The sequence below is a fragment of the Geotrypetes seraphini genome, chromosome 5 (genome assembly GCF_902459505.1).
Source record: "Geotrypetes seraphini chromosome 5, aGeoSer1.1, whole genome shotgun sequence".
In the NCBI taxonomy this organism is placed as follows: Eukaryota; Metazoa; Chordata; class Amphibia; order Gymnophiona; family Dermophiidae; genus Geotrypetes; species Geotrypetes seraphini.
This window is the reverse complement of record NC_047088.1, coordinates 157,858,136-157,883,939: the sequence shown is the minus strand read 5'-3', so window position 1 is coordinate 157,883,939 and position 25,804 is coordinate 157,858,136. Positions and strand designations below refer to the sequence as shown.

General features: G+C 39.8%; 1 protein-coding gene across 1 annotated transcript in view; it reads left to right on the top strand.

Moving 5' to 3' along the window:
* LOC117360399 (potassium voltage-gated channel subfamily H member 8-like) overlaps window positions 1–25,804 on the top strand; it is a 559,270-nt gene that overhangs the window by 351,575 nt on the left and 181,891 nt on the right. The window contains exons 10-12 of the mRNA XM_033944108.1: window positions 1,571–1,770; window positions 7,216–7,465; window positions 24,568–24,782. Of these exons, the coding sequence (XP_033799999.1) occupies window positions 1,571–1,770; window positions 7,216–7,465; window positions 24,568–24,782 (665 nt within the window). The remainder of the gene's footprint in view (window positions 1–1,570; window positions 1,771–7,215; window positions 7,466–24,567; window positions 24,783–25,804) is intronic.

Below are 25,804 nucleotides of genomic sequence, written 5' to 3'. Positions count from 1 at the left end.
GAAAGAAAGAAAGACAGAAAGACAGAAAGTGGCTAAGGAGAGAGAAAAAAAAATAAAGACAGACACATACACATATATTCTAGCACCCGTTAATGTAACGGGCTATAAGACTAGTTATATACATAAATAAATAGTGCTCAGACCCACAACCTATTAGTGTTCAAGTGTTTAGAACCAAACAGAGGCTGCCATCAGACCATCATTGCACTAGAAATTTCTGTACCACCATAGTTAAACCTCTGTTCACAATCTGAACAATAATAACAGAATCACTTATCTTTCTGTGGGTACAACCAAAGCAGTTTGCAAATATTACCCTCTTTTACGAACATATAGCGTGGGTTTTAGCGCCGGCAGTGGCTGTAACTACTCCAGTGCTCATAGGATTCCTATGAGCGTCAGAGCAATTACCACCACTGCCAACAGTAAAACCCGCGCTATGCGCTCGTAAAAGAGGGGGCTTATATGCAGTATTTTTTTTGTCCTTAGTGGACTCACAACCTAAGTCTTGAACCTGGGTCAATTGAGGGTTAAATGACAAGGAGCTACAGTGGGAATTAAACCCAGGTTGGTAGATCAAAAGAACTGTCCATAAAATGCCAAAAATAGTGTTGCGGAGGATGAAAAAACACCATGAACACTTAAATTAATTATTAATATCCCCCTCCCCCTTTTACAAAAGAGTGCAAGAGGTTTTTAGCACCGGCTGGCACACTGAATGCTCTGCGCTACTCCGATGGTCCTAAATTCAAATGAGCATCAGGCCGGCTGGCACTAAACATCTCTTGTGCGCTTTTGTAAAAGGGGGAAGGGAGGGAGGATTAGTGAACTGTTAATTTGAAAGGAGAAAAAAGTCTCAGATCCCCCCCCCCCCCAGGTAGCACCACTGCTCTGCTCTCAGACTATATAGGGTGAATCACTTAATTGGCTAAAACTAAAAATTCACTAATGTTGGTTTTTACTAAGCCACGGTAGAGGTTTCTCTGGCGGCCCAAAGTATTAAATGCTCTGACACTGCTCCAACACTCATATGAGTGTCTAAGCAGTGTCGAAGCATTTTGCGGTCCAGGCCGCAGTAGTAACCTCTGCTGTGGCTTTTTAAATGGAGCCTCAAATTGATAATTCATTTAAGTGTTTGTGGTGCTTGTTTCATCGTCTGCAACACTATTTTTGGCATTTTGTGGGTAGTTCTTATGGTCTACCAAATCAGTTGAACTTCTCCACTTGCTGGTTTATTTGCTGAATGAAACCCAGTTCCCCAGGTTCTCAGCCCATTAGGCTACTCCTCCTCTCCAATGGGCTAGCTGGCTGCTCATAATCAGATACTCAATGCCAGTGCCTGGACATGACCCTGCATTGAATATTCAGGCATAATGCTGATAGCAGCCAAAAAAAAAAAGCGCAAACCACCGCCAGCTGAATATTTAATTCTATATAAGCTTAGCTTAAATAAGACATCACCATTACACTTCTTGCCTATCTCCATAACATGGTCATCTTCCCAATAGTAATTATTTTAACTTCTCCAAGTCTATTGGCTTTTCATGAGCTAGAGCTTGTTTTCTTACAGCTCTGATGCATGCAGTGGTCTTTGGAAATGTGACTGCCATCATTCAGAGGATGTACTCCCGACGCTCTCTCTACCACACCCGTACCAAGGATTTGAAAGATTTCATCCGGGTACATCGGATCCCTAAGCAGCTAAAGCAACGCATGCTGGAGTGTTTCCAGACCACATGGTCCGTTAACAATGGCATCGATGCCAATGAAGTAAGTGATATCATTTCTCTCTTTTCATCTTTACATTGTTCCATGCCAGTCTTCTGTCTTTCTGCAATAAAATATTCAGAACACCTCCATTGATATGAGGTTGAGTCTACTTTATTCCTGAACTACAGTAGATTTAGTTGTAATTGCATAAATACATAAAAATGAGTTGTGGAGTCAATTTTGTGTCAGTGCCCACCAAAATGGAATTTAAAATAATAAAATAAATCAATATTATCCAGACTTTGCAAGCCTACCACACATCTATATTATAAAATAAGGCCCATGTTGAGAATGACATGGTGCCCAAATTTGTCACTGTCACTGTCCCTGTCCCCATGAATAACTGCGGGAAACCATCTTGATGTCATTCTTTAAGAAGAGAAGGAAGAATCAGAGTATGATTGGGCACAACCACTGACCCTCAAGCCTTACATTGAAGAATGCTGGTGTTGAAGGACTGAGGTTGAGATAGACACTAAAGAATGACAGTCTATGGTATCCAGAGCTGATATTGTGATGTCATAATGCCTCATTCCACCAATGCCTAAGAGCCAACTTCATCAGTGATGTCACAATGGGTTCATTATCCTAGAATTGGCTCACATAAGAATCAGAGTATGAATGGGCACAGCCACTGACCCTCAAGCCTTGCATTTTAGAATGCTGGTATAGAAGGACTGAGGTTGAGATAGACACTAAAGAATGACATGGTTACATAGGCATCAGAACAGGGCTACAGGGGCCATGGCCTCCCCAAATATTGGTGGTCGATAGTTGGCTCCCGCTCTCTCACCTGTTTCCCTGTTTCTCTCACCTGTTGTACTTTATATCTTCGGGGCAGCCGCCACACACCGTCACCAAGCAGGTTTGCCCCGGAATCCTTCATTCTACTTCCGGGGGCAGGTTTTCTTATTGATGCTGTGCGGCGGCTGCACCAAAGATTTAAGGTACAAGGGTCATTACATAAATAATGCACACTATTTTTTTTTATTATTTACATGTTTTGTTTTTTTTTTTTCCAAGTATTTCTTTACAATTCTTCAATATAGTTTCCCTGCTTTGCAATGACCAAGTCCCAACGTCCGGGAAGCTTCATTATTCCATCCAAGATCCCATTTTTATTCAGTTGCCGAATGGCTTGAGTAAAGGCAGAAGAAAGCACTTCCAGAAGTTGTTTCAACTTTGGGAAAAAATCAAAGTCTGGTGGACTTATGTATGGACTGTAGGGAGCATGAGGTAACCCCTCCCAGCCGTATTTGCATAGTTTTTCAATGACGACATTCCATATGTGCAAGCAAGCATTGTCGTGAAGAATGTGTGGCCCAGCCAAGAGCAACTGAGGTCAAGTTTTGTGCATTTTTCTGCGGTATACTGATGTTAGTGGAATCCCTGTGGTTTTAGAAAGTTCCTCACATGTCGCACGACGATTTTGTTCAAGAGCATCAGACACGAATTTCACACATTGTTCATCGGTTGTTGATTTCGGCCTTCTTGGTCTTGCTTCATCATCTATGCTCACACGACCACTCCGAAAATGAGTTGCCTACGAGAAACTGTACTACAGTCCACTGTTAACTCAACACAAACTTCATGTAACGCACTGTGGATTTCTGTCGGATTTTTGCCACAGAGTTTCAATCATAATGTACGACCTCTGATCGTCAACAGACACAGTACCCGAGACACCTGCAGCCTCCATTTCCCGCACTTGTCATACCCACACTATGTACACTGCAAAGCGCCTAAGCACAAGTCCTGCTGCTTCACGCACTGAAGTGAAAGTGAAACAAGGTTTACTGCAATTGCATCATCCACTCTTCAATGTTGCCAAACTGTGCATTTTTAATGAAATGATCCTTGTACAACGCTGGGAGGAGGTAGGAGGTGCAGTCGGAAGCTGGAGATGGGCCGTGCCGCAAGATTCTGCTGGGGCTAGGGCGGAGCTCCTGCCCCCCCCCAAAAAAAACCCCCCAAACTATGCACGGAATGGTTTCTCGTGGTTATCCATGGGGACAGGGATAGTGACAAATTCTGTCACCATGTCATTCTTTACATGGAACATCACTCTCCAAGGAGTAGGCCTGCAATGTGACCATCATTTGTCTTTACCTAGCACTGGCCTTACTTCCCAACTACTAGAGCTGCTGTCAAAGCCCACTGTAGCCCATTTATAGCCATTGTGCCATATTCAGGACACACACTATAGAAATCTGCCTGACGTTGGCCTTACTTCCCATCTACTAAGTTACTGTCTAAGCACTGCTAAGTTTTGCCGTGAATCAATGCTTTCTCTGCATATGGATAACCTGAGTTTATAAACAAACCACAGTGAGATATGCAGTAATGTTGGTATGTAGAAACCAGTACGGTATCTTCATTATTTAGAATTCATAACACTTGGATGAGATATTTCATTCATTGTAGGCTACACCACGCAAGTAACTGAACATTTTCAATAAGGCTCCTGAGGCGGGCCACATTGGCCGAAACACGGGCGTGTCGAGCTCTCACACAGATTTTCATAATTGTTGAATAAATTGCACACTAACGTTACTGCATATCTCCACTGCGGTTTGTTTATTTCTGTTTGGATTGTGGAGATCTTTGCTCCTGGTTTGTCTGACCTAATCTGAGTTCATCCCACATATTTTTGAATTCTGTCACTGTTTTTGTCTCCCATAGTATTAAAAAAATATTATTCAAAAAGGTTTAACCAGGCAGGAGAGGCTCCTGCCCAATTACACCCTGCTGAGTAACCTGGAATTTGATATTTAATGGCACTTAGGGCTCCTTTTACAAAGCCATGGCAACGGTTTGACGCGCCTAATAGCACGCGCTAAACTGCCGGCCACGCTCGCTGCTACCGCCTCCTCTTGAGCAGGCAGTAGTTTCTCGGCTAGCGCGGGGGAATGCATGGATGGGAGAACATCGCAGGGGAGGAGACATAGGCATCCTGGGACTGTCGGCCAAGTCTCTTCCCTGAAGAAGCCCTTTCTGGAAACGTCAATCGCTCCTCCTAAACTTACTTGCTCCACTTCATCACTGACGCTGAAACCGTGGATTGAAGACAAAGTTTTATTTTATTTTTCTTTCCAGCTTATGATTTATCTTTAATCTTATCTATTGTTTTGCCTTTTGTCTTTGTTTTGTTCTATTTCTATCATTTAAATTTCTCCAGAATTCTACTGTTCAACGGCTCCCCCTTCTGCTTCTATTCCTTTCTCTCCTCTCTTCTACCTTCCAAAGTATTTAGATCAATGCTGTCTTGTTAAAATGTTTATTTTATTTTTATTTTTCCTCTAACTCTACTTTTCACTTCTCTATTACCCTCCAGGTACTTTAGTTAGATTGTGAGCCTTCGGGACAGTAAGGGAATTTTTCAAGTACCTTTCTTATTTCTAATCTTAATGTATATTTTCTGTAAACTGCTTAGAACCTAACGGATGTAGCGGTATATAAGAAATAAATTACATTACATTACATTACATTAGCGCATGATTAAAAGTCGCGCACGATTAAGCCGCCAACGCGACTTCGTAAAAGGAGCCCTTAATCATTTCTAATGTTCCTCCTCCTCTCCAGCACATCTGAAAAATAGCTTTGTCACCACTTTTTACATCTCTAGCCTTTTTAAATTCTGTATATATTTTTGCTATCCCTATTTCTCTCTTTGTTTGTATGAGTTTTATCTGGTAATGTTTTCTGCGTTCCTCTTCTTGCATTCTTCTGTGCAGAAAAATGCCATCTCTTTTTGCCTTTCTTTTTTCAGCCACTTGTTTGGAGAACCATATTGATTTTCTATTTCTCTTGCTTTTGTTACTTTCTTTGCACAAAGACAGTTCTGTTGCTATATTAATAGTTCCTCTCAACTGGAAAAATGTCCAAACAGATTAGCCATCATTCTAACTTCTGGACTTGAATGAAAAAAATCATTAGAATTCTTTCAAAATCCAGAAAGTTAAAATAACAGAACCTCCAGGGTAGCATTTTCAGAAGTGCTCCCTGTTCTATGCTCAGGTCCCAAAAGACAGGCAGAACTCTAGAGTAGAGAATGACACAGGGACAAATTTTCCCCGTCCCGTCCTCACAAATATTATTGCTGTCTCTGTCCCTGCCCCATTCCTATAAGCTCTGCCTTAACCGCACAAGCCTTGAGCACTTATGATTTTAAAGTGTTTGAGGCATGTGCAGATGAGGACAGAGCTTAGGCATTGGTGGAATGAAGCATTATGACATCACAATCTGAGCTCTAGAATGTTGCTATTTGTGATTTTAAAGTGTTTGAGGATTGTGCAGATGAGGACAGAGCTTAGGCATTGGTGGAATGAGGCATTATGACATCACAATATGAGCTCTAGAATGTTGCTATTTGTGATTTTAAAGTGTTTGAGGATTGTACAGATGAGGACAGAGCTTAGGCATTGGTGGAATGAGGCATTATGACATCACAATATGAGCTCTAGAATGTTGCTATTTGTGATTTTAAAGTGTTTGAGGATTGTACAGATGAGGACAGAGCTTAGGCATTGGTGGAATGAGGCATTATGACATCACAATATGAGCTCTAGAATGTTGCTATTTGTGATTTTAAAGTGTTTGAGGCTTGTGCAGACGAGGACGGAGCTTGCAGGAATGGGATAGGGACAGAAAAATGAGTTCTCGCGAGGACGGTGAAAAATCTGTCCTCTTGTCATTCTCTACTACGGAGTCTCAGTGCTTGGATGAGGCGATGATACAGGGAGAAGGGTTTTAGATTTGTTAGGAACTAGGCTTCTTAAACATGCATCCTCTGGCTGGGGGAAGGACAAAGAATGTCAGATTTCATGAAGAGTGAAGAGAATTGTTAAATACAAAGTGATCCAGTAAATAACCAGGCAGCAAGCCATGAAGTGCCTTATAACAGAAACAACCTGACTTAAACCTAATACATGCCTTCTGATCTTTTAAAATTGAAAATCAGATGAATTGCCATGTTTTGTAACATACAGAGCCTTTGAAGGTGCTTCTGGTTATCAGACAGCATAACTTTATTACAATAATCTATAACTGATAAAACTAAAGACTGCACCAACAGTTGAAATGCTGTAGTGTCCAAATATGATCTGACAGAAACATAGAAACATGACAGCAGATAAAGGTCAAATGGCCCATCTTGTCTGCCCATCCTTAGTAACCATTATCTCTTTCTCTCTCTGAGAGATCCCACGTGCCTATCCCAGGCCTAATTGAATTCAGACACAGTCTCTGTTTCCACCACATCTTCCAGGAGACTGTTCCACGCATCTACCACCCTTTCCGTAGATGGAGCATACAGTAATTTCCAAAGAGCGCAAAACCCCTTGCTCACAATTTTAGCTACTTATTTATGCATTCATTTTTCTATACCACTTTACATGAAGAACTATTGTATTGAGATTCTGATTATAAAACTGTTTCGCTTAACAGCTGCTGAGGGATTTCCCAGATGAGTTAAGAGCCGACATCGCTATGCATCTAAACAAGGAAATTCTCCAGCTGCCCATCTTTGAATCTGCAAGCCGTGGGTGCCTACGCTCTCTCTCTCTGAGTATTAAAACCTCTTTCTGTGCGCCTGGAGAATACCTGATCCGTCAGGGAGATGCTCTACAAGCCATTTACTTTGTCTGCTCAGGTTCCATGGAGGTCCTGAAAGACAACACTGTGCTGGCTATTCTGGGTAGGTAGAAATTGCTCCAAACCTTCTTTGGTTTTTTATATATTGGGATCAATATTCAAAAGAGTTTAACTAGGCAGGAGAAGCTCCTGCCAGGTTAAACCCCACTGAGCAAGCTGGCAGCTGATATTCAATGGAACTTAACCAGTTCCGTATGTGAGGTATGCTAGTATCAGAGCCGTAGCTATTTCGGTGGCAGGGGTGAAACTTTGGTTGGACAATAGAGAATGAATAATAACTTTCAGAGTTTTAAAAATGATTAAAAACATCTCTTTTTATAGAAGCTTTGTAAGTGGTTAAGAAGCAGTGACTGAAGGAATGAAGTGATTAATGGAAATATTATCTGTATATTGTTTTGTTTTATTGTGTTTTATACTCTTTTTTGGCGTTTTTATCTTATGATTATGTTTATTTTATTTGTAATTTGCTTTGGTGCAAGCGGAACATATATTTTTAAATAAATAAATATCTCTTCTAACTGATCAATGAGAAGAAAGGGAGTCCAAATCACACAGTAGAAAATATCAACAAAAAATGCACCATGTAGTACAATCCCCACAATACCAGAATGCTATCCAAAAGCACAGCGATCCTGTTCCTTAAGGTTTGGAGTCTCCCACAGTTCAGTCTCGCCCTTCTCCAATTTGCTGATTTCGTATGTAAAGATGATTTGTCTTTTTTCATTTTCTTCTGCCATTTGTATCTCACGCATGGCTGTGGATGCCACACCCTCTTACGTACTACATTGATCCCTGATGCAAACATTTATTCTAAAACAAGGCCCGTGTCAGGCCCTTTAAAAAACGTTCTGCTCTCCTTATCCTGGAGACCCTTAGTGCTTTTTTTGCTGCTATCTTTGCTAACTGGCCACCTCCTAATCAGATAGATTAGGGGTGGTTCAGAGGCAATTTAGCTAATTAGCAGCGATATTCAGGCTAAGTAACCACATAAAGGGGGTCTTTTTATGAAAGCGCGCTAGCCGATTTAGCACACGCTAAATACTAACGTGTCCATTATATTCTACGGATGCGTTAGCATTTAGCGTGCGCTAAATTGGCTAGCATGCCTTAGTAAAAGACCCCCAAAGTTAGGACAGCAAAACAGCTGGATATTCAGTACCAGAAGCTGTGCATGCCTAATCTGGTATTTCTGAGTCACGCTATGCCTAAGTAGGTTCAAATTACAGAATGAATAAACTACATTATAGTATTTTGAGGAGGACAGAATTATGAATAGGGTAATAGAGATGAGAGGATGAAGGTTCTTGATTTTACTGGTGGGATTTAGTGATATTAATTATTTTGAATTAGTTGTTTTAGCTGCACTTTGATGTGACTGTTTTAGAGCACTTATAGCTCAAATAATTGATGGTTCAAACCAAAAATTCCATCCAGAACATTTACATATTGTCAATCAAAGGTACAGAACTGGATGTTAAAGTTCTATCTTCTTTGGCCTCAGACCCACCACTCCACCGCTTAGAAAGTACTTTTAGCTGGGAGAATTACATGGCTCTTCATCATCAGCCCAATATCATATTTTAAATTCTCTAGTACATTTAAATTAGCAATTAGTTATAGTAAAAGCTCAAAGATTTAGAAGCTCAAAAGTTTTAGCATTCAAAAAAGTTTTAAAACTTAGTTTTAGTAAATGCAACCCAGTGTGCTTTATCAAGGGTTCCCCTAAAGAAAGGAAAACACAGTCAATACCCTCCATTAAACTGCTTTTCTCTAGTCATATAAGTTTAATACTGCCAACTTTTAAAATGTAACTCACCATGGCCACTATTGTCATCAGACTCCTATAATGCTCAGAGAGTAAGATGGCAGCGGCATCCTGACAACCCTCTTAAATACACCATTCAAAACAGCTGATATCCCCTAACTCCCATTGGACGAGGTCATTATCCTATCAGTGAAGCCCATTCCACCTCCATATTCAAGCCCCGTGGTTCAACAGTGTCCAGCTGGTAGATTAAACGCCTTTCCCTTTCATTTAGAAGTTTTTTCATATTACCCCCCCCCCCACCCCCACCCTTCTTGAATATTATCGATGACTCGCCATTACATCTCCTCCACCTTATGCCCTTTTCTCATCCAATATTTTAGAGCACTTGCATATATTTTATTTGCTATTAATAAAGAGGGTTTGAAGACCAGGCACGCTGTGCTCCTTCTCTTGGAATTGGATTTTTTTTTTTGTGCAGAGTTGACTGTCTCCTTTGTGGTGGTTGCTCTCCCCATCCCCACCCCAAACACACACAAGAAATTTTGTTCAAAATTTAGCTCAGGGATATAAATGAACCAAGATCTCATCTGCATCTCAAAGCTAAATTTCACTAAAATGAGCACTTTCTTGGGTTAATACAAGAAGCCCTATATTTACTTTCATTTCTTAATAACTTCTATCAATAAGCCCCAAATGATTTACAATCCAAGCATTTCAAAATACAAACAACCATAAAAATATCTCATAATCCCAGCTTAATGCCACATCCCCATCATCCCATTCCTTGTACTCCAATTCATTCACCCACAAACCACTTTATCGCCTATCTCATTCCTGCCACTTAATAAATATTCCTGTCACTCAAAATACTACGTATTTGCATAAGGCTACACAAATAGTCATGCTTTGTACCATTTCCTAAATTGGTGACATTTTGCTCTGTATTTTTAGGAACCTGGAAAATGATTTCCGTAGAGGATACATACATAGAGCTGATTTTGTCATATAAATCAGATTCCTCTTTTGTTGTCTGTGTCTGAAAATGGAACTGGCAACATTCTAATTCTGAAATATCAGGCAGCTTGTTTCTGAATTAAATCTGTTGGAGACAGCACAGCAGGGGACTGATTTCATTATTAGTGGCAGAGTACATTTTGTCCTATGTTACTTTTTCAAAATATTTCACCTGAAAAGTTTCATTTAAAAAAATGGAACAGGAAATCATAGGAAGTTAACTACCCCTCCCCCTTTTTTTTTTTAACTAACCCGCGAAAGTGATTATTAGCACAGGGAGCCGCCCTGAATGCACCGCGCTGCTCCCGACGCTCATAGGAACTCTTTGAGCATCGGGAGCACTGCGGAGCATTCAGCACGGCTCTCTGCACTAAAAACTTCTATTGCATTTTAGTATGTAAAGGTCAGTGCCCAAAAGATTTGTTTATTTGTCTTTGGAAGTTAACTTGACAAATCTTTGGGGATTTTAAATTACCACTGCATCCCTCACCAAGAGGATAAATTCTGTCTGAACAAAATCAATGCCGACTCAAAATTCACCTACATACAAAGAGGCATTCAGGACTGGCCAGATAAAGTTAGAAAACAACTTTTGTTGGGAAAATGGCTGTTCTAAAGATCTCCAGGTAAAGTTATCTGGATGGCTTTATCTGAATATATGCTCACTTTTGTGGCATTTGCCTCTCGCTTTTTTATTAAGCCTTTATAAGAAATCCTAAAAGATTCCTGTTTTATACAGACAATGTAGGCATCTTTGTGAATTTCTAAGAATATGTTCCTGAATCCAGCCCCTCTAATGCACAATTGCTGATGCTCTGATTGCAGGTGCAAATTACATGTGTGTTCTTCTATGAGGAGCAAAAGCAGACTTCTACCATACTGCTTTGTGACTTCACTTTTTGGACTTACTGTCCTCTTTCATATATATGTATATCCTTTTATAAAGGCCTTGATTCTATAAAGTCTGCCTAAAGTTAGGCGCTAATATAGGCTCTTACTTTGAGCAATAGGCTTAATCAGTTGCCTATATTGGTACAACATCTCATAAATCAGCTTTAATTGGACTTAATTAAAAGTTAGGTGCCCAACTCACAAAACTCAGTTCTATAAAATGTAGCCCAAAGCACCTACATTAAAAGTGGACATGGTTAGAGATGGATCTTGGGCATGTTTTTGAGTTAGGTACCCCTTTGTGAATCAGGTACCTTTAGGCTCTGATATCAGCACGTAACTTTAGGCATAGTAAAACTCTGGCAAAAATTGGGGTCACCTAAATGTTAGGATGCTGATCAATGCCAAAGCACGTTTAGGCGATGCTAAGCATAATTCTATTATGGGCACCTAAGTTTAATAGAATTTAAGCCTGTATCTAATAGTAGTATCAGCGCTTAACTTTAGGCGGACTTTATAGAATCAGGGACAAAATGTCTCACAAAATATTTGCTTTGCTTTGCCTGACTTGTAAATGCAAGCTGCCTCTCGAGAGAAGGGGAGCAATTTCTCCAGATGGGTTCACTTTGTGCATAATTTAACCAAGCGTTCAAAATGGATGGTGCTCGACTAGAGACAACCCATCAACAGAAATGGAGAAAAAAGCTTCAGATACATAGGGTAGTTCTCACTTTAATAGTGCACATATGCTGCAATTTTACATTATAGGCATTAAAAAAACTCCACACACTGACCAAGTTTTTTGTCTGAAAGCAAAGCAAACCGTCGTTGTGTATGCAGTACTTATCTCTTCCCATATAGGTCCTGGTCAAATGTTCTCTTCATCCCAATATGCCTCACCAACAGCTTGCCAAAAAGACAGAGCCCAATAAGGAAGTCAGGCAACTACAAAAATAAGCCTGACAAGGTTCCTTGTTTCTCCAGACTTAGCTGGTTGCTTCTGGGAATTATTGCAAAACCAAACCGACATGCACAAACACTCTAGCTCTTACTAGTTGCACTTAGCAGGTTAATTTGTTGTTTATTGATCTTTGCTCTATTGGATAAGTTTCAGAGCAGAACAGAACATGTCTGTTGCAATCAGCTCAGCGGCCCAGGCAACCCGTCCCCCTGCACCGGTAACTATCTCAGCAGGAGAGAGGCCAATTTGCTCTTGCCGTGATCCCCGTGACCCTACCCCCCACCCCCAAATATTTCCTGGCAGGAGAGATGCCTAATTTCTCCTGCCGAGATCCCACAAACCTTCCCCGAATGTTTCCTGGCAGAAGGATGCCTAATTCCTCCTGCCGGACACAATACCCCTCCACACGAACACCCATGCTATCGCTGGCAGGAGGGTGCCCAATCTCTCCTGCCAGACACAACCCCCTCCAAACAAACACCCACGTGATTGCTGGCAGGAAGGTGCCCAATCCCTCCTGCCAGACAAGCCCCCCACCCTGAACCCCCCCCCCCGAACACTCCCTCCACTCCCACCCGGACTCTCCCTAACCCCCCCCAACCCCCCAGACCCCTCTCTAACCTTAGCAGATGACCAGACAGGTCCTTCCTCCGGCCAGCCGGTAGGCCCACCTTCCTCATAATGGCAGGCATGCCCCTTCCCAATGCATTGTGGGATGCACCAGGGAGTTAGGGGGAGTCCGAGTGGGGGTGTGTGTGCATGGTCCATTAGGGGTTTGGGGTGGGGGGTTGTCTGGCAGGAGGGATTGGGCACCCTCCTGCCTGCGATCACACGGGTGTTCGTGTGGGAAGTTTGTGTCCTGTAGGAGGGATTGGACACCCTGCTGCTGGGAAACATTCAGGAAAGGTTTCGGGGATCACGGCAGGAGAGATTAGGCATCTCTTGCAATGGAGCATCCATTTTTCCGACCCATGGCTGCTACACAATTAAAGGCTGAATGCTGCACTGTACATGGACGAACTATCCAATAGGCAATGTACAAGTAAATTTATTTTAAAAATTTATACCCCACTTAAAAACCTACGTCACTTCCAAATAACATACACAATCATCTAAACCAGTGGTTCCCAACCCTGTCCTGGAGGAACACCAGGCCAATTGGGTTTTCAGGCTAGCCCTAATGAATATGCATGAAGCAAATTTGCATGCCTATCACTTCCATCATATGCAAATCTCTCTCATGCATATTCATTAGGGCTAGCCTGAAAACCCGATTGGCCTGGTGTTCCTCCAGGACAGGGTTGGGAATCACTGATCTAAACAACATTACATATACGCATAAGATAAAACTGCTTAATATCTGCACAAATGTTCAACTTCTCGCTTACTCACAAAAATGCACTTACAAACAATTGTGTCTTTAGCAGTTATTTAAAGATTGCCCCACCAGCACACAAACGTGCTTGCCCCAGCAATGCATTCCAAAGTTTCACCCCAGCTACTGAGAACACTGAATCGCTTTTTTTTTACCTAATGTATCTTAGCTACTTTATCCACTGACAACCTCATATTACTCTCAGATCTTAATGCCCTCCCAGAACGATATATCTCCAGAATGTCATAAAAATATGCAGTGGCTACATGATATACAGTCTGATGGATTATATACAGCACTATCTATTGGACAGGAAGCCAGTGCAATTGTCTCAAAATAGGTGTCACATGGGTATTTCTCTAGCTCTGTTCCTGTTAGTGCGTAATCTAATAATTGTCTTTAATTTTTGACTTACCCTCATATATTTAGTACTCTCCCTCTATCCAACTCGCTGGTCACCGAGTCAAAAAAATTGATCAGATTTGTCTGATAAGACCAGTCTCTATGGAAAGAAACCATGTTTCCTCAGGTCCTGTAACCCATTGGATTCCAGATCATAAGAATTGCCATATTGGGATAGACTGAAAATCCATCAAGCCCAGCATTTTGTTTCCAACAATGGCCAACCCAGGTTCCAAGTACCTAGCTAAATCCCAAGTAGTAAAACAGATTTTATCTACTTATCCTAGGAATAAGCAGTGGATTTCCCCAAGCCATCTCAATAATGGCCTATGGACTTCTCTTTTTGGAAATTATTCAAAACTTTTTAAAACTATTCTCTGTTTTAAAAGTGTTTCCATTAATTTACTTACCACAGAAGTCAGACTTACCAGCTGTAGTTCCCTATATCTTCCTTACTTATGCTTTTCTGGAGAAGGACCACTGCCCTTCTCCAGTCCTACAGTACCACTCCCAACTCTAGAGAAGCACTGAAAAGGTCAGCCAATGGAGCCACCAGAACCTCCCTAACTTCCTTCTCTACCCTTGATGTTTGTCATCTGGGTCCATCTTTAGTTTAGCTAGCTCCTCACAAGCACAGTCCTCTGAAAATTGATCAGGGTCTACCATACATCAATTCCTGTTTTTGTTTGTCCTCTGCAGTCCTGCTCTCAGCCCTTCAGCTGTGAAGGAACTTAAAGAGGTCTTGTCAGATAATTTTGATCAATTTCTTTGACTGAGTTACTAGAGAATTGGATAGAGAGAATGCACTAGATGTGGTATATTTATATTCTAGCAAAGCATTTGACAGTGTTCCACACAAGCTTCTAATAAATAAACTGAGTGCCCTCGGGATGGGCTCCAAAGCAATGGATTGGGTCAGGAACTGGTTGAATGGAAGGCAAGAGAGGATAGTGATCAATGGAGATCACTCTGAGGAAAGGGATGTTACTGGTGGTATGCCTCAAGGTTCAGTTCATGGTCCTGTTCCTTTTAACATTTTAGTAAGCAATATTGCTGTCTGGTAAGATTTGCCTCTTTGCGAATGATACCAAAATCTGCAATATAGTAGACACCCTTGAAGGTGTGGATAACAGGAGAAAGAACCTAGTGAATCTTGAGGAATGGTCCAGTTTAGGGAGTGAAGAACTTTCATGCACATAAGAGGAGCGGGACTTGGGTATGATAGTTTGTGATGATCTTAAAGTGGCCAAATAGGTTGCAAAGGTGATGGTGAAAGCTAGAAGGATAGATGTGAAACAAATATGAAAATAACAAAACCCATCAAAATAGCTTGCTTGCAGGAAATACTACTATGGGACATATTGTGTCATGTTTCTATAAAATGCTACAAGCATGGTTTGAGGATCCTAATATACTACAGAAATTATGGTAGCATGCTAACCATGAACTAATGGATCAGCAGCAGATTGATGATGTTCAGTCATAGTCAAATAGACCACTTATTCTGATGGTAAAAAGCTATCTGGATCCTTCTAAAAGCCCATTGAATTGATGCTGAGGAGCCCAATGTTTGCGCATCTCTTTCAATTGGAAAGAAGCACTGGAATAAGCAAGGATAGGATGAAGGTGAAATTAGATAAACTTAGAAATAATCTATGAAAATACTTTTTATGGAAAGAGTGATGAATGCATGAAATGGCCACCTGATGGAGATGAAGACTGTATCGGAATTCAAGAAAGCATGGCACAGGCACATAGGATCTCAAAGGGTTAGTAGATAGTGGATGGACAGACTGGATAGGCCATATGGTCTTTATCTGCCATCATTTTCTATGTTTTTTAATGCTATTTTGTTGTCTGGCAATAGCAGTTTTCTGGTAGCATGGGTAGGATAGGATTACTAATAGTATTCTAGAGTTGAAGAGCAAGTGTACACCTGTGACTGTTTTTCTGAGAAGCTACAGAATGAATTACTGGAGAAGCTACATCCACACAGATATTTTTCTTTGCTGCTACCATAAGGTCTAAACTACAAAACTGAAAATAAGGATCTTCGATACACTTTCAGTTTTGATGGAACTCATTGCTAAATGCAAACTGGCAGCTGTAAGACACTAACTTTACTAGGGAGTACATAATACTTTGGGAGCCAGTAGAAAAATTGTGTGCTTGAGCTAAAACTGAGTGTAAGTATTCTACATCACTCATGTTGGGTTGGTTTACAAAGGGTCTGGCTTCCTATCTACATGTATCTAATTTCCGTTTTACTTTCCTATCTAGCTGCAAGGGCATTATTGTATATGAGGTGGTTGGAGTGGGAGGACATTAGAAGATGGATTTTGTTGGTTTTGGTTTAATTTTTAAAAATTGATAACTTTAAAATCTTTTTTTCTTTTTTATAAATCTTTATTCATTTTCAAATCTTATACCAAGTGTACAATGTTCATACATAAAATTCATACAAATCACTTGACATTCTTATTAATTATTGTCTAAAAACATATGAGTATTCCCTCCCCCATCCAACCCATTCATCAAGAATAAACACATTGAACACATAACATACCTCCCCATCCCTATACTAAAAATCTTTACTCCTTGTGAGACTTTTAACAAGTGAACAATACCCAAAGATAATATTGAAATTGTATATGCAAACCCATATCTCACTCTATTTCCCCCAAATTATAAAACTGAACAATATAATAAGAACCCTTCCCCTCTCTAATAATTTAAGGTGTATATTTCAATAAAAAGTAAGAAAAATGGTATTCAATCATCACAAAAAGATGTCAATGGATCCCAGATTTTAATAAAAGTCTTATAATTTCCATTATGTATAGCTAGTGATCTTTCCATTTTAAACATATGACATAATGAATTCCATCAAAAATTGAAATTAAGTCTACTGCAATCTTTCCAATTGGTAGTGATTTGTTGAATGGCAACTCCAGTCATGATTAATAAAAGTTTATTATTAGATGAAGATATCTGACTCTTTTTTCTCATAGCTGTTTCAAATAACACTGTATCATAAGATAGTGCTACATGATTTTCCAGTAAACAATTTACTTGATCCCAGATGGAATTCCAAAAGGCTAAAATATAGGGACAATAAAATAAAAGATGATCTAAAGTTCCTATTTCAAGATTACAATGCCAGCATCTATTAGACTTTGAACTATTCAACTTCTGTAATCTAACTGGGGTCCAAAATGCTCTATGCAAAAGAAAAAACCATGTTTGTCTCATAGATGCTGACACTGTACATTTCATTCTCCAAGACCAAATTTGTGGCCATTGATAAGCCGAAATCTGATGCTTAATCTCAATGCTCCAAATATCCCTAAGGCCGTTTTTAGGTTTCTTTTTAAAACTTTAAAATCTTTTGATTGCTCACCTCACCCTAAAATCTCAAGGTGAGATAAAAACAGATCTTCACAAATCATTCATCCCCTTGATACTAAAGATTCTCTTTCCTTCCCCGGTCTCTACATACAAGTATTTCTTGTTTTTAACCATTTCTTATAATCAGCTGCCATAACTTCAAAGGGCTTAAATTCCATAGGTTGTGACCCAGACAACAAAATGTGCATGCTTTAGTTTGATTATAGTCTTGTCTTCTCATGTATTCTTTTTTTTTAGTTCCAAAATTTTATTGGAATTTTATACAAGAAATAAAAATTCAAACATGAGAGAATATATAATCGAAAAAAATTGCACTTAAAATAACACAATTATAACATAGCATAGGGTATTTCAAAAAAATCATTTAAACCAGCCCACCCAACCCCAAATGCAGAGAGTGAAATTACACCAACATCCATACCTCTACATTCATGCATTACATTTAGTCCAACAAGTTCTCATCTACTATCAACATATTCTTATATGGGTGATCATAATCTCTGAAATTTAGCTTTTTACCTCTTTTCCATTATTACAGCCTCATATTTTCTTGTCAAACAAACAGAGTTCCACCAAAACTTGTTTTGTGGGATGTAAACTTCTTGATGACACATACTCTTTTAAGTGCTTCTTTAAATATATCAGAACATCTAATTTGATGGCAGTAAACCACAGGCATCAAATTTTAAACTTTATTCTTTGTTCTATTGGAGCCACTGTAAATCAGTCAAAATAGGTGTGATATGATCCTGGATCTTTTTATTCATCAATAGTCAACCAGCCATATTTTGAACCAGTTGTAATTTCTTCAACTGTTACTTTGGTAAACTGCTTTATGAGATGTTGCAGTAGTCCAATCTGGATATTACAAAAGCATGCACTAGTAGAACTAACAGATGTCTAAGGTACCTTATTAAATTAATATTTGTAAAACCAACCCACAGAACACAAAAAAATGTGCTCCTCAAATCTTAATCTAATTCCTCTAACATGCATTTATTTAAGGTTACCAAGGCTTCATCTTGCTCTTTCCCTGCTTCTATACAAAGTTGAATATTGACTATATATAAATGACATAGGGGCTCATTTTCGAAAGAGAAAAATGTGGCACAAAGCAACAGAGGGACGTTTTTCTCTTCAAAAAGTCCAATTCACTATTTTTGAAACACATTTTTTGGTGGCAAGTCAAATGTGCGCAAGACAAAAGCACATGGACAATTGCGCATAGGCAAGTGAGCGCAAGACAATTGACTGCAATCACAATTGAGCCCAAGACAATTGAGCGCAAGACAATTCAGTGCAAGACAATTGAACATAAGAATTGCCGCTGCTGGGTCAGACCAGTGGTCCATTGTGCCCAGCAGTCCGCTCCCGCGGTGGCCCCCAGGTCAAAGACCAGCACCCTAACCGAGACCAGCCCTACCTGCGTACGTTTTAGTTCTGCAGGAACTTGTCTAACTTTGTCTTGAATCCCTGGAGGGTGTTTTCCCCTACGACAACCTCCGGAAGAGCGTTCCAGTTTTCTACCACTCTCTGGGTGAAGAAGAATTTCCTTATGTTTGTACGGAATCTATCCCCTTTTAACTTTAGAGAGTGCCCTCTCGTTTTCCCTACCTTGGAGAGGGTGAACAACCTGTCTTTAGCTACTAAGTCTATTTCCTTCATTATCTTGAACGTTTCAATCATGTCCCCTCTCAGTCTCCTCTTTTCAAGGGAGAAGAGGCCCAGTTTCTCTAATCTCTCACTGTATGACAACTCCTCTAGCCCCTTAACCATTTTAGTCGCTCTTCTCTGGACTCTTTTGAGTATTACTGTGTCCTTCTTCAAGTACGGTGACCAGTGCTGGTCGCAGTATTCCAGGTGAGGGCGTACCATGGCCCATTACAGCGGCATGATAACCTTCTCCGATCTGTCCTTGATCCCCTTCTTAATCATTCCAAGCATTCTGTTTGCCCTTTTTGCCGCTACTGGACGGCTTCATCAACTTGTCGACCAGTACTCCCAAGTCTCTTTCCTGGGGTGTCATAAAATGTTAACAACACAATCACGCGCATGTTCACGTAAAGATGTCATTGTCATCATACGTGACGGTGTTTTGCAACTGCATTTTTATCACTATGGTTACCTAGGCTCTTTGTGCTTAGAATATAAGTCATGTTTGCTCCTTTTATATGTGCTGAGAACAGCCCGCCTTTTTTTGCGCTGCCTGACTGTGTCTATTATAGGTAAAGGTCTGGTCTTGCTAGAACTTGCTCTATAACAGGTATTTGTCTTGCGCGGATTTCACTCGCCTTTGGTAAAGATTATCATGTAAATGTAATTAGCAATTAGCTTTAACACATTTTGTGAACTCGTAGAATAAAAATATCCTGCAAGAAAAACACAAATAAATGATTACAGGTGGTAAACTTAGAATAATGTAAATAACAGAACTTACTGAATGTTACACACCTCTAGTAGGTGGCCTGGTTAGATTAGCATTTGACTATGAACCAGGAGAGAGGAGGGATGAATCAGGTTAGCTTGGATCAGAGAATAGACACTGCAGGCATAGGAAGAAGGCACTAGGGGCATCAGACCACAATACTGAAAACACAATATGGAAAGCACAATATGTCTTGCGCTCATTTGACTATGAACCTACTGCAAACATAATACGGACCTATGCCCATTTACCTTACGCTATAAGATCCTGCGCGCTATAAGATTATGCGCAAGACATTAACATAAGGATGTAATGTACGTCATTGTCATACATGACTGTTTTGCAAATGCATTTTTAATCACTATGGTTACCTAGCCTCTTGTCTTGTGCGCTTGTCTTGCGATATAAAGTCCTGCATGCTATTGTCTTGTGCTCAGATGTTTTGTGCTCACTTGTCTTGTGCTCACTTGTCTTGCTCGTGCATTTGACTATGAATCCTTTGCGCTCAGTTGTTTTACGCTCAGTTGTCTCGCGCTCAGACGTCTTGCGCTCAGACGCATTTGTCCGCACGCATTTGTCTTGCACACATTTGCCTATGAACCCATTTTTTAGACAGGTTCCTATACAGTTCATATGCAATGCATCTAAATCTCAAAGGGGTATATTGAGTGTATTTTGGGCAGGACTACGGCAGGCTTATGATTTGGATGTTTCTGCAGTAATAGAACATTGTAGAAAATATCCAGGGCAAAACTGGACGTTTGAGGCTGGTCCTGTTTCAATAATGAATAAATGTTAAAAAAAAAAAAAAATGTCCAAACTGACCAGACAATCACTGAAGGGATTAAGATATGACCCCTCCCCCAGTGGTTATTGACTCCCTCTCACTCACCAAAGATGTGAATGAAACAGTACATATCAGCCTGTATGACAGCTTCAGATGTTATGTCCAGTCCTATTAGAGCAGCAAGCATGTTCCTGGAGTGGTCGAGTGGTCGGTGCAGTGGACTATAGAGATAGGAGGACACTGGTCTATATCCCACTCTAACTAGTACACTTATAGTGGAATGTGTGAGCTCTCCAAAACTCATCAAAACCTTCTGTACCAAATGTCTTTATCTGAAGTATACTGAATATTGTTTTATCCATCTTGCATATCTACCAAATAGCCCCTTTCTCAACAGTTATTTGACAAACCCTGAATATCCAAAGATATTTGCCATCCAAAAAGGCTATAATGACCTCAATCCCATTTTAAAAACATCAATCACAGAACAGATTAGAAACCTCCAAAAATACAGGTTAATTATGCTCCAGTATTTATGCTCTTGCTGCCACTAAGTGAAAGCAAAAAACAGCTTTTAGTGACAGAATATACTCCATTTCTGTCGACATTGTGCATGTCCTGTTTAAATTAATGTCTCATGTCCAACAGCAATGCATGTGTAAAGGGAAATTGCAAATCCATTATTCCTTTTCATGAACCTGGTGATATCATAAAATGCTTGGTCATGACTCTTGCAGTATTTTAGATAGTAATTTCCCTTGATGGATTTATAGCCTGAGTATCACCACTTGGCTTTACATCATATTGTGTGTAATGACAATAATGTCCCCTCAGGGCTACCTTTCATGTAGTGTCAGTTCAGTGACTTAACCTAAGATGAGGCTCTAGTCTACACTGTTTACAAATGATTTATTTATTCTTGGAAAGTGAACTTAGAGTTCCTTTCCTGTTTTAACATTCCTACATAAGACATAACACAATTGGAAATGCTTTCCTATAATACTTTAATGTGAAAAGCGACTTCTACCAAGTATAAAGCCTGTTTTACATGTACAAAAGGGCTTTTATATATTTGTGTAACCACATACACACATAAAAAGTACACACATGCAAAATGTATACCTATTTTGATACCTGTTTTGATCTGCCTGGTATAGTTTGGCCATCTTAGAGAGTCTGGGCTCTAATATATGGGCATATTTTATCAAATATATGCATACACTAGAACCCAAATTCTATACTGCCCAAGGCCCTGCAACAGCCCAGCACAGAGTATTGGTGTCAGTTTCAATGAGCACCAGAATGGTAAGTTCAGTGCTGGTTGAGTGGGGTTGGAGGATAGAGGTCAGTAGGGCCAGTCATCGAGGGCTGGGGGGGATTGAGGAAAGTAGCACCAGTCATTGAGGGGAAGAGTTTATGAAGGACAGTAATGCCAGTCATGGGGGGGGAAGATTTGTTGAGAACAGTAACACTAGTCATCAAGGGGGTGTAGAGGACAGAAGCGCCAGCAATTGGGAGGGGGGTGATGGAAGACAGAAGCACCTGTCATGAGAGTAGTGGGAAGGACAGCAGGACCAGTCATGGAGGGAGGGAAGAAGCTGGAGAACAAGATAACCTTCTAGAATGTACATAGCCTGTACAAATAAATACTACAGGACATGGAAGAGTCAATATCTATTGACTGGACTCTTGAGGCAAACATTAAGTATACATCTCATACCATCTCATATTTCACTCTTCTAGCAGTGGTTTAGGTTTCTCTCTTACAAGTTATTCTACACTTTCTTTATACTTTTCAGTTCAATTATATGAAATGACTGGGTGGCCAAACAGGTTAAAAAGGCAACAGCGAAAGCTAAAAGGATGCTAGTGTGCACAGGAAGAGGTATGGCCATTAGGAAAAAAGAGGTTTTGATTCTGTTCTGTAAGACTCTGGTGAGACCTCATTTAAAATATTGTGTACAATTCTGGAGACTGCACCTTCAAAAAGATATAAACAGGATGAAGTCAGTTCAAAGGAAGGCCACTAAAATGGTTGGTGGTCTTCATCATAAGGCATATGGGAACAGACTTAGGGGTCCTTTTATCAAGCCGCAGTAGCGGGGTTAACGTGTCGGATATTTCATCACACGCTAACCCCCACGGCCGGCTAAAACACTAATGCCTGCTCAATGCAGGCATTAGCGGCTAACGCAGCAGGTGGTTTTACACGCGGTATTACACACGTTAAACCCCTACCGCAGCTTGATAAAAGGACCCCATAAAGATCTTTGGAGAAAAGGTAGGAAAGGGGAGATATGATAAGAAACATTTAAGTACCTACGTGGCATAAATGTGCATGAGTTGAGTCTCTTTCTTCTTTTTTTTTCTTTATTCTTTATTAAATTTTCAGTTCTTACAAAAGTGCAATATAACATACTTGTCATAAATCTGAGAATTAAGCACTTATAAACATTCAGAAACAGTTCATCAACCCTTAACAAAAATCCCCCTCCCTTCCCTTCCAGAAAAAAAACTTAAATCAGAAGATCATTTAAAACATATACCTCCCCCCCCCTCCGGCTGTGCAATTATTTATCAAACAAAATTAAAACTACAATAATTCTACAAAAGACATCAATGGGCCCCAAATTAATTTAAAAATTTTTGTGTTCCCTGAGAAATCAGCATTTGTTTTTTCATATTTATACAATAAACATAAATTTGCCCACCAGAACGTAAAGCTAAGACGATCCCAATTTTTCCAGTTGTGCGCAATCAACTGTACAGTTGTACCCATCATAATTAAGAAGAGTCGCCTTTTATATTTATCTAAGGGATCCTTTACATGCAACACAGTTCCACAAATCACTATCTCATAATTCAAAGGGATCGCAGATTCTAAAATATTATTAATATGTCCCCAAATCGACTTCCAAAAATTCAGTATCATAGGGCAATAAAACAGTAAGTGATCCAATGTTGAGTTTCTTTCATCTGAAAGGAAGCTCTGGAATGAGAGGAAATAGAATGAAGTTAAGAGGTGATAGGCTCAGGAATAATATAAGGATATACTTTTTTACAGAAAGGGTGGTAGATGCATGGAATAGTCTCCTTCTTCACTCAGAGGGTGGTGGACACCTGAAACTCGCTTCTAGAAGAGGTGGTAGAGCAGAGTACGATTTTGGGTTTCAAAATGGGATTGGACGAGTTCTTGAAGGAAAAGGAGATTGAAGGGTATAATTAGAGGGATACTATACAGGCAAAATGTCTTAAATAATAGATAACTTACAGGTCATTGACCTGGGGGGCCGCCGCAGGAGCGGACTGCTGGGCATGATGGACCTGTGGTCTGACTCGGCAGAGGTGATGCTTATGTTCTTATGTTGAGACAAAGACTGTGTCTGAATTCAAAGCGCATGGGACAGGCATATGGGATCTCTTAGGGAGAGTAGGAGATAGTGGATGCTGCAGATGGGCAGGCTGGATAGGCCATTTGGCTTTTGTCTGCCATCATGTTTCTCTGTTTCTAAAATACAAAAGTGTCTTGATCAGTGCATTAACCCTGTCTCTGGGAATGCTCCAATAAATCAAGTAATAGCAACACATGTGTGAATCTGCATGTACCAATATGGAAAATGAGTTATGCATTCAGTGGAGGGTAGTGAAAACATACCTCTCCTATCTGGATATATATAATATATATATATATGTATCTGGACAAAACTGGGAAATTTTATTGTTAACCAAATAAGAAGAGGTAGATTTAGGAGAAGGGCAAAGATAGTGCAGGAAATTAACTGTTAGCAGAATCATTTAGCCTGCTGACCTAAATCTAAATCAATAATGCCAGCATGACCATTGCATAATATATATATTCTGCTTCCCTTAGATAGTAGTGTTGAATATATGTTAAATGCCTGAAAATTGACCACATAATCTTTAACTATCAGTGAATGTTTTGAAATTTGTTTGAAAGCAGTTTCCAAATCACTTGAAGAAATTTAAGAGGACTATATCTTTAAGTCAATGTGTACATGACAAGATCTAGCTTACACAATAAAAATGAAAGCCAAATGTAATGGTCTCCAGGTGAAGAAAGCAGTGCTGATGAGTTGTGTTTCTGTATTTTTAGGTAAAGGAGATTTGATTGGTTCTGACTTTTTAAATAAGGATCAGGTGATCAAGACCAATGCCAACGTGAAGGCCCTAACTTACTGTGACCTCCAGTACATCAGCCTAAAAGGCATGAGAGAAGTTCTGGAACTGTACCCTGAATATTCCCAGAAATTCATTGCTGAAATCCAGCATGACTTGACGTACAATCTGCGGGAAGGAAGTGAAGCGGATGTAAGTGACCTCCAACAAATACTCATTATAGCTTCCAATGCTCATTGGTAATAAATATTTATATCCGACACCTTTAGACCAAATTGAAATGAAGATTAATTAACTTCTAAGAGTATGGCATCATGAATGATGCAGGAAATGTTTGTGGGTGGGAATGATATTGCTTGAAAAGTTGATCGCTCAAGATTAATGTATGCAGACCACAAGTATAGCAGAATTAACAAAACACAGGAGTAGCACAGATTACCCAATGACCATACTCTTTTCTTGGCAATGCATGTAATACCATGCTTAAAAATTTCTACATATCAACATCAAGCCACTTATTTGATGTATGTGTACTGAAAGTGATGTATAAATAAGTCTAAGAATTTTCATTCCAAATATACTGCCTCGGTTTTATTTTTGCATGACTCGTCTTTGTAAAATGAATTCTTGACAATCTCATTATTTCTTTCAGTGAATACACTACAGCAGGGCTTTCCAACCTGTCCTGGGAACATTACAGCCAGTCGGCTTTTTGGATATTCACAGTAAACAAGCAAAAGATAGATTTCTTACAGTGAAGGTACTTCATGCAGATCTATCTTATGCCTGTTCATTATGGGTATCCTGAATATCCAAACAGCTGTGCGATCCCAGAATATATTTGGGAAGTCCTGGAGTGCAGCTTGGTCTTTCTGTATCTACACTCAGTTTTGGTCCAAATATGTAACAAATTCTGATCTCATTCTATCTATTGATGGATGGATTACCCATATGTTCTAAGGTTTTCTGACTTTCAGCATATCTTCAGGAGATGGATTTCTGCTTAGGTTAACTGTGTATAATAAATGTAAGAATATTCCAGTATGTTCCCTGAACAGAAGAAGGGATGGTGCAAAGCACATCAGCTTTCTGACCATGTAAGAGAGTCTCCTAGTGAGATATACTTATTTATTAAATGGATCTAAATCACCATAATATTTTTTATTGAGACATTTGTTTGTAAAACTAAATGGATTCATACTTTCCTCACTGGA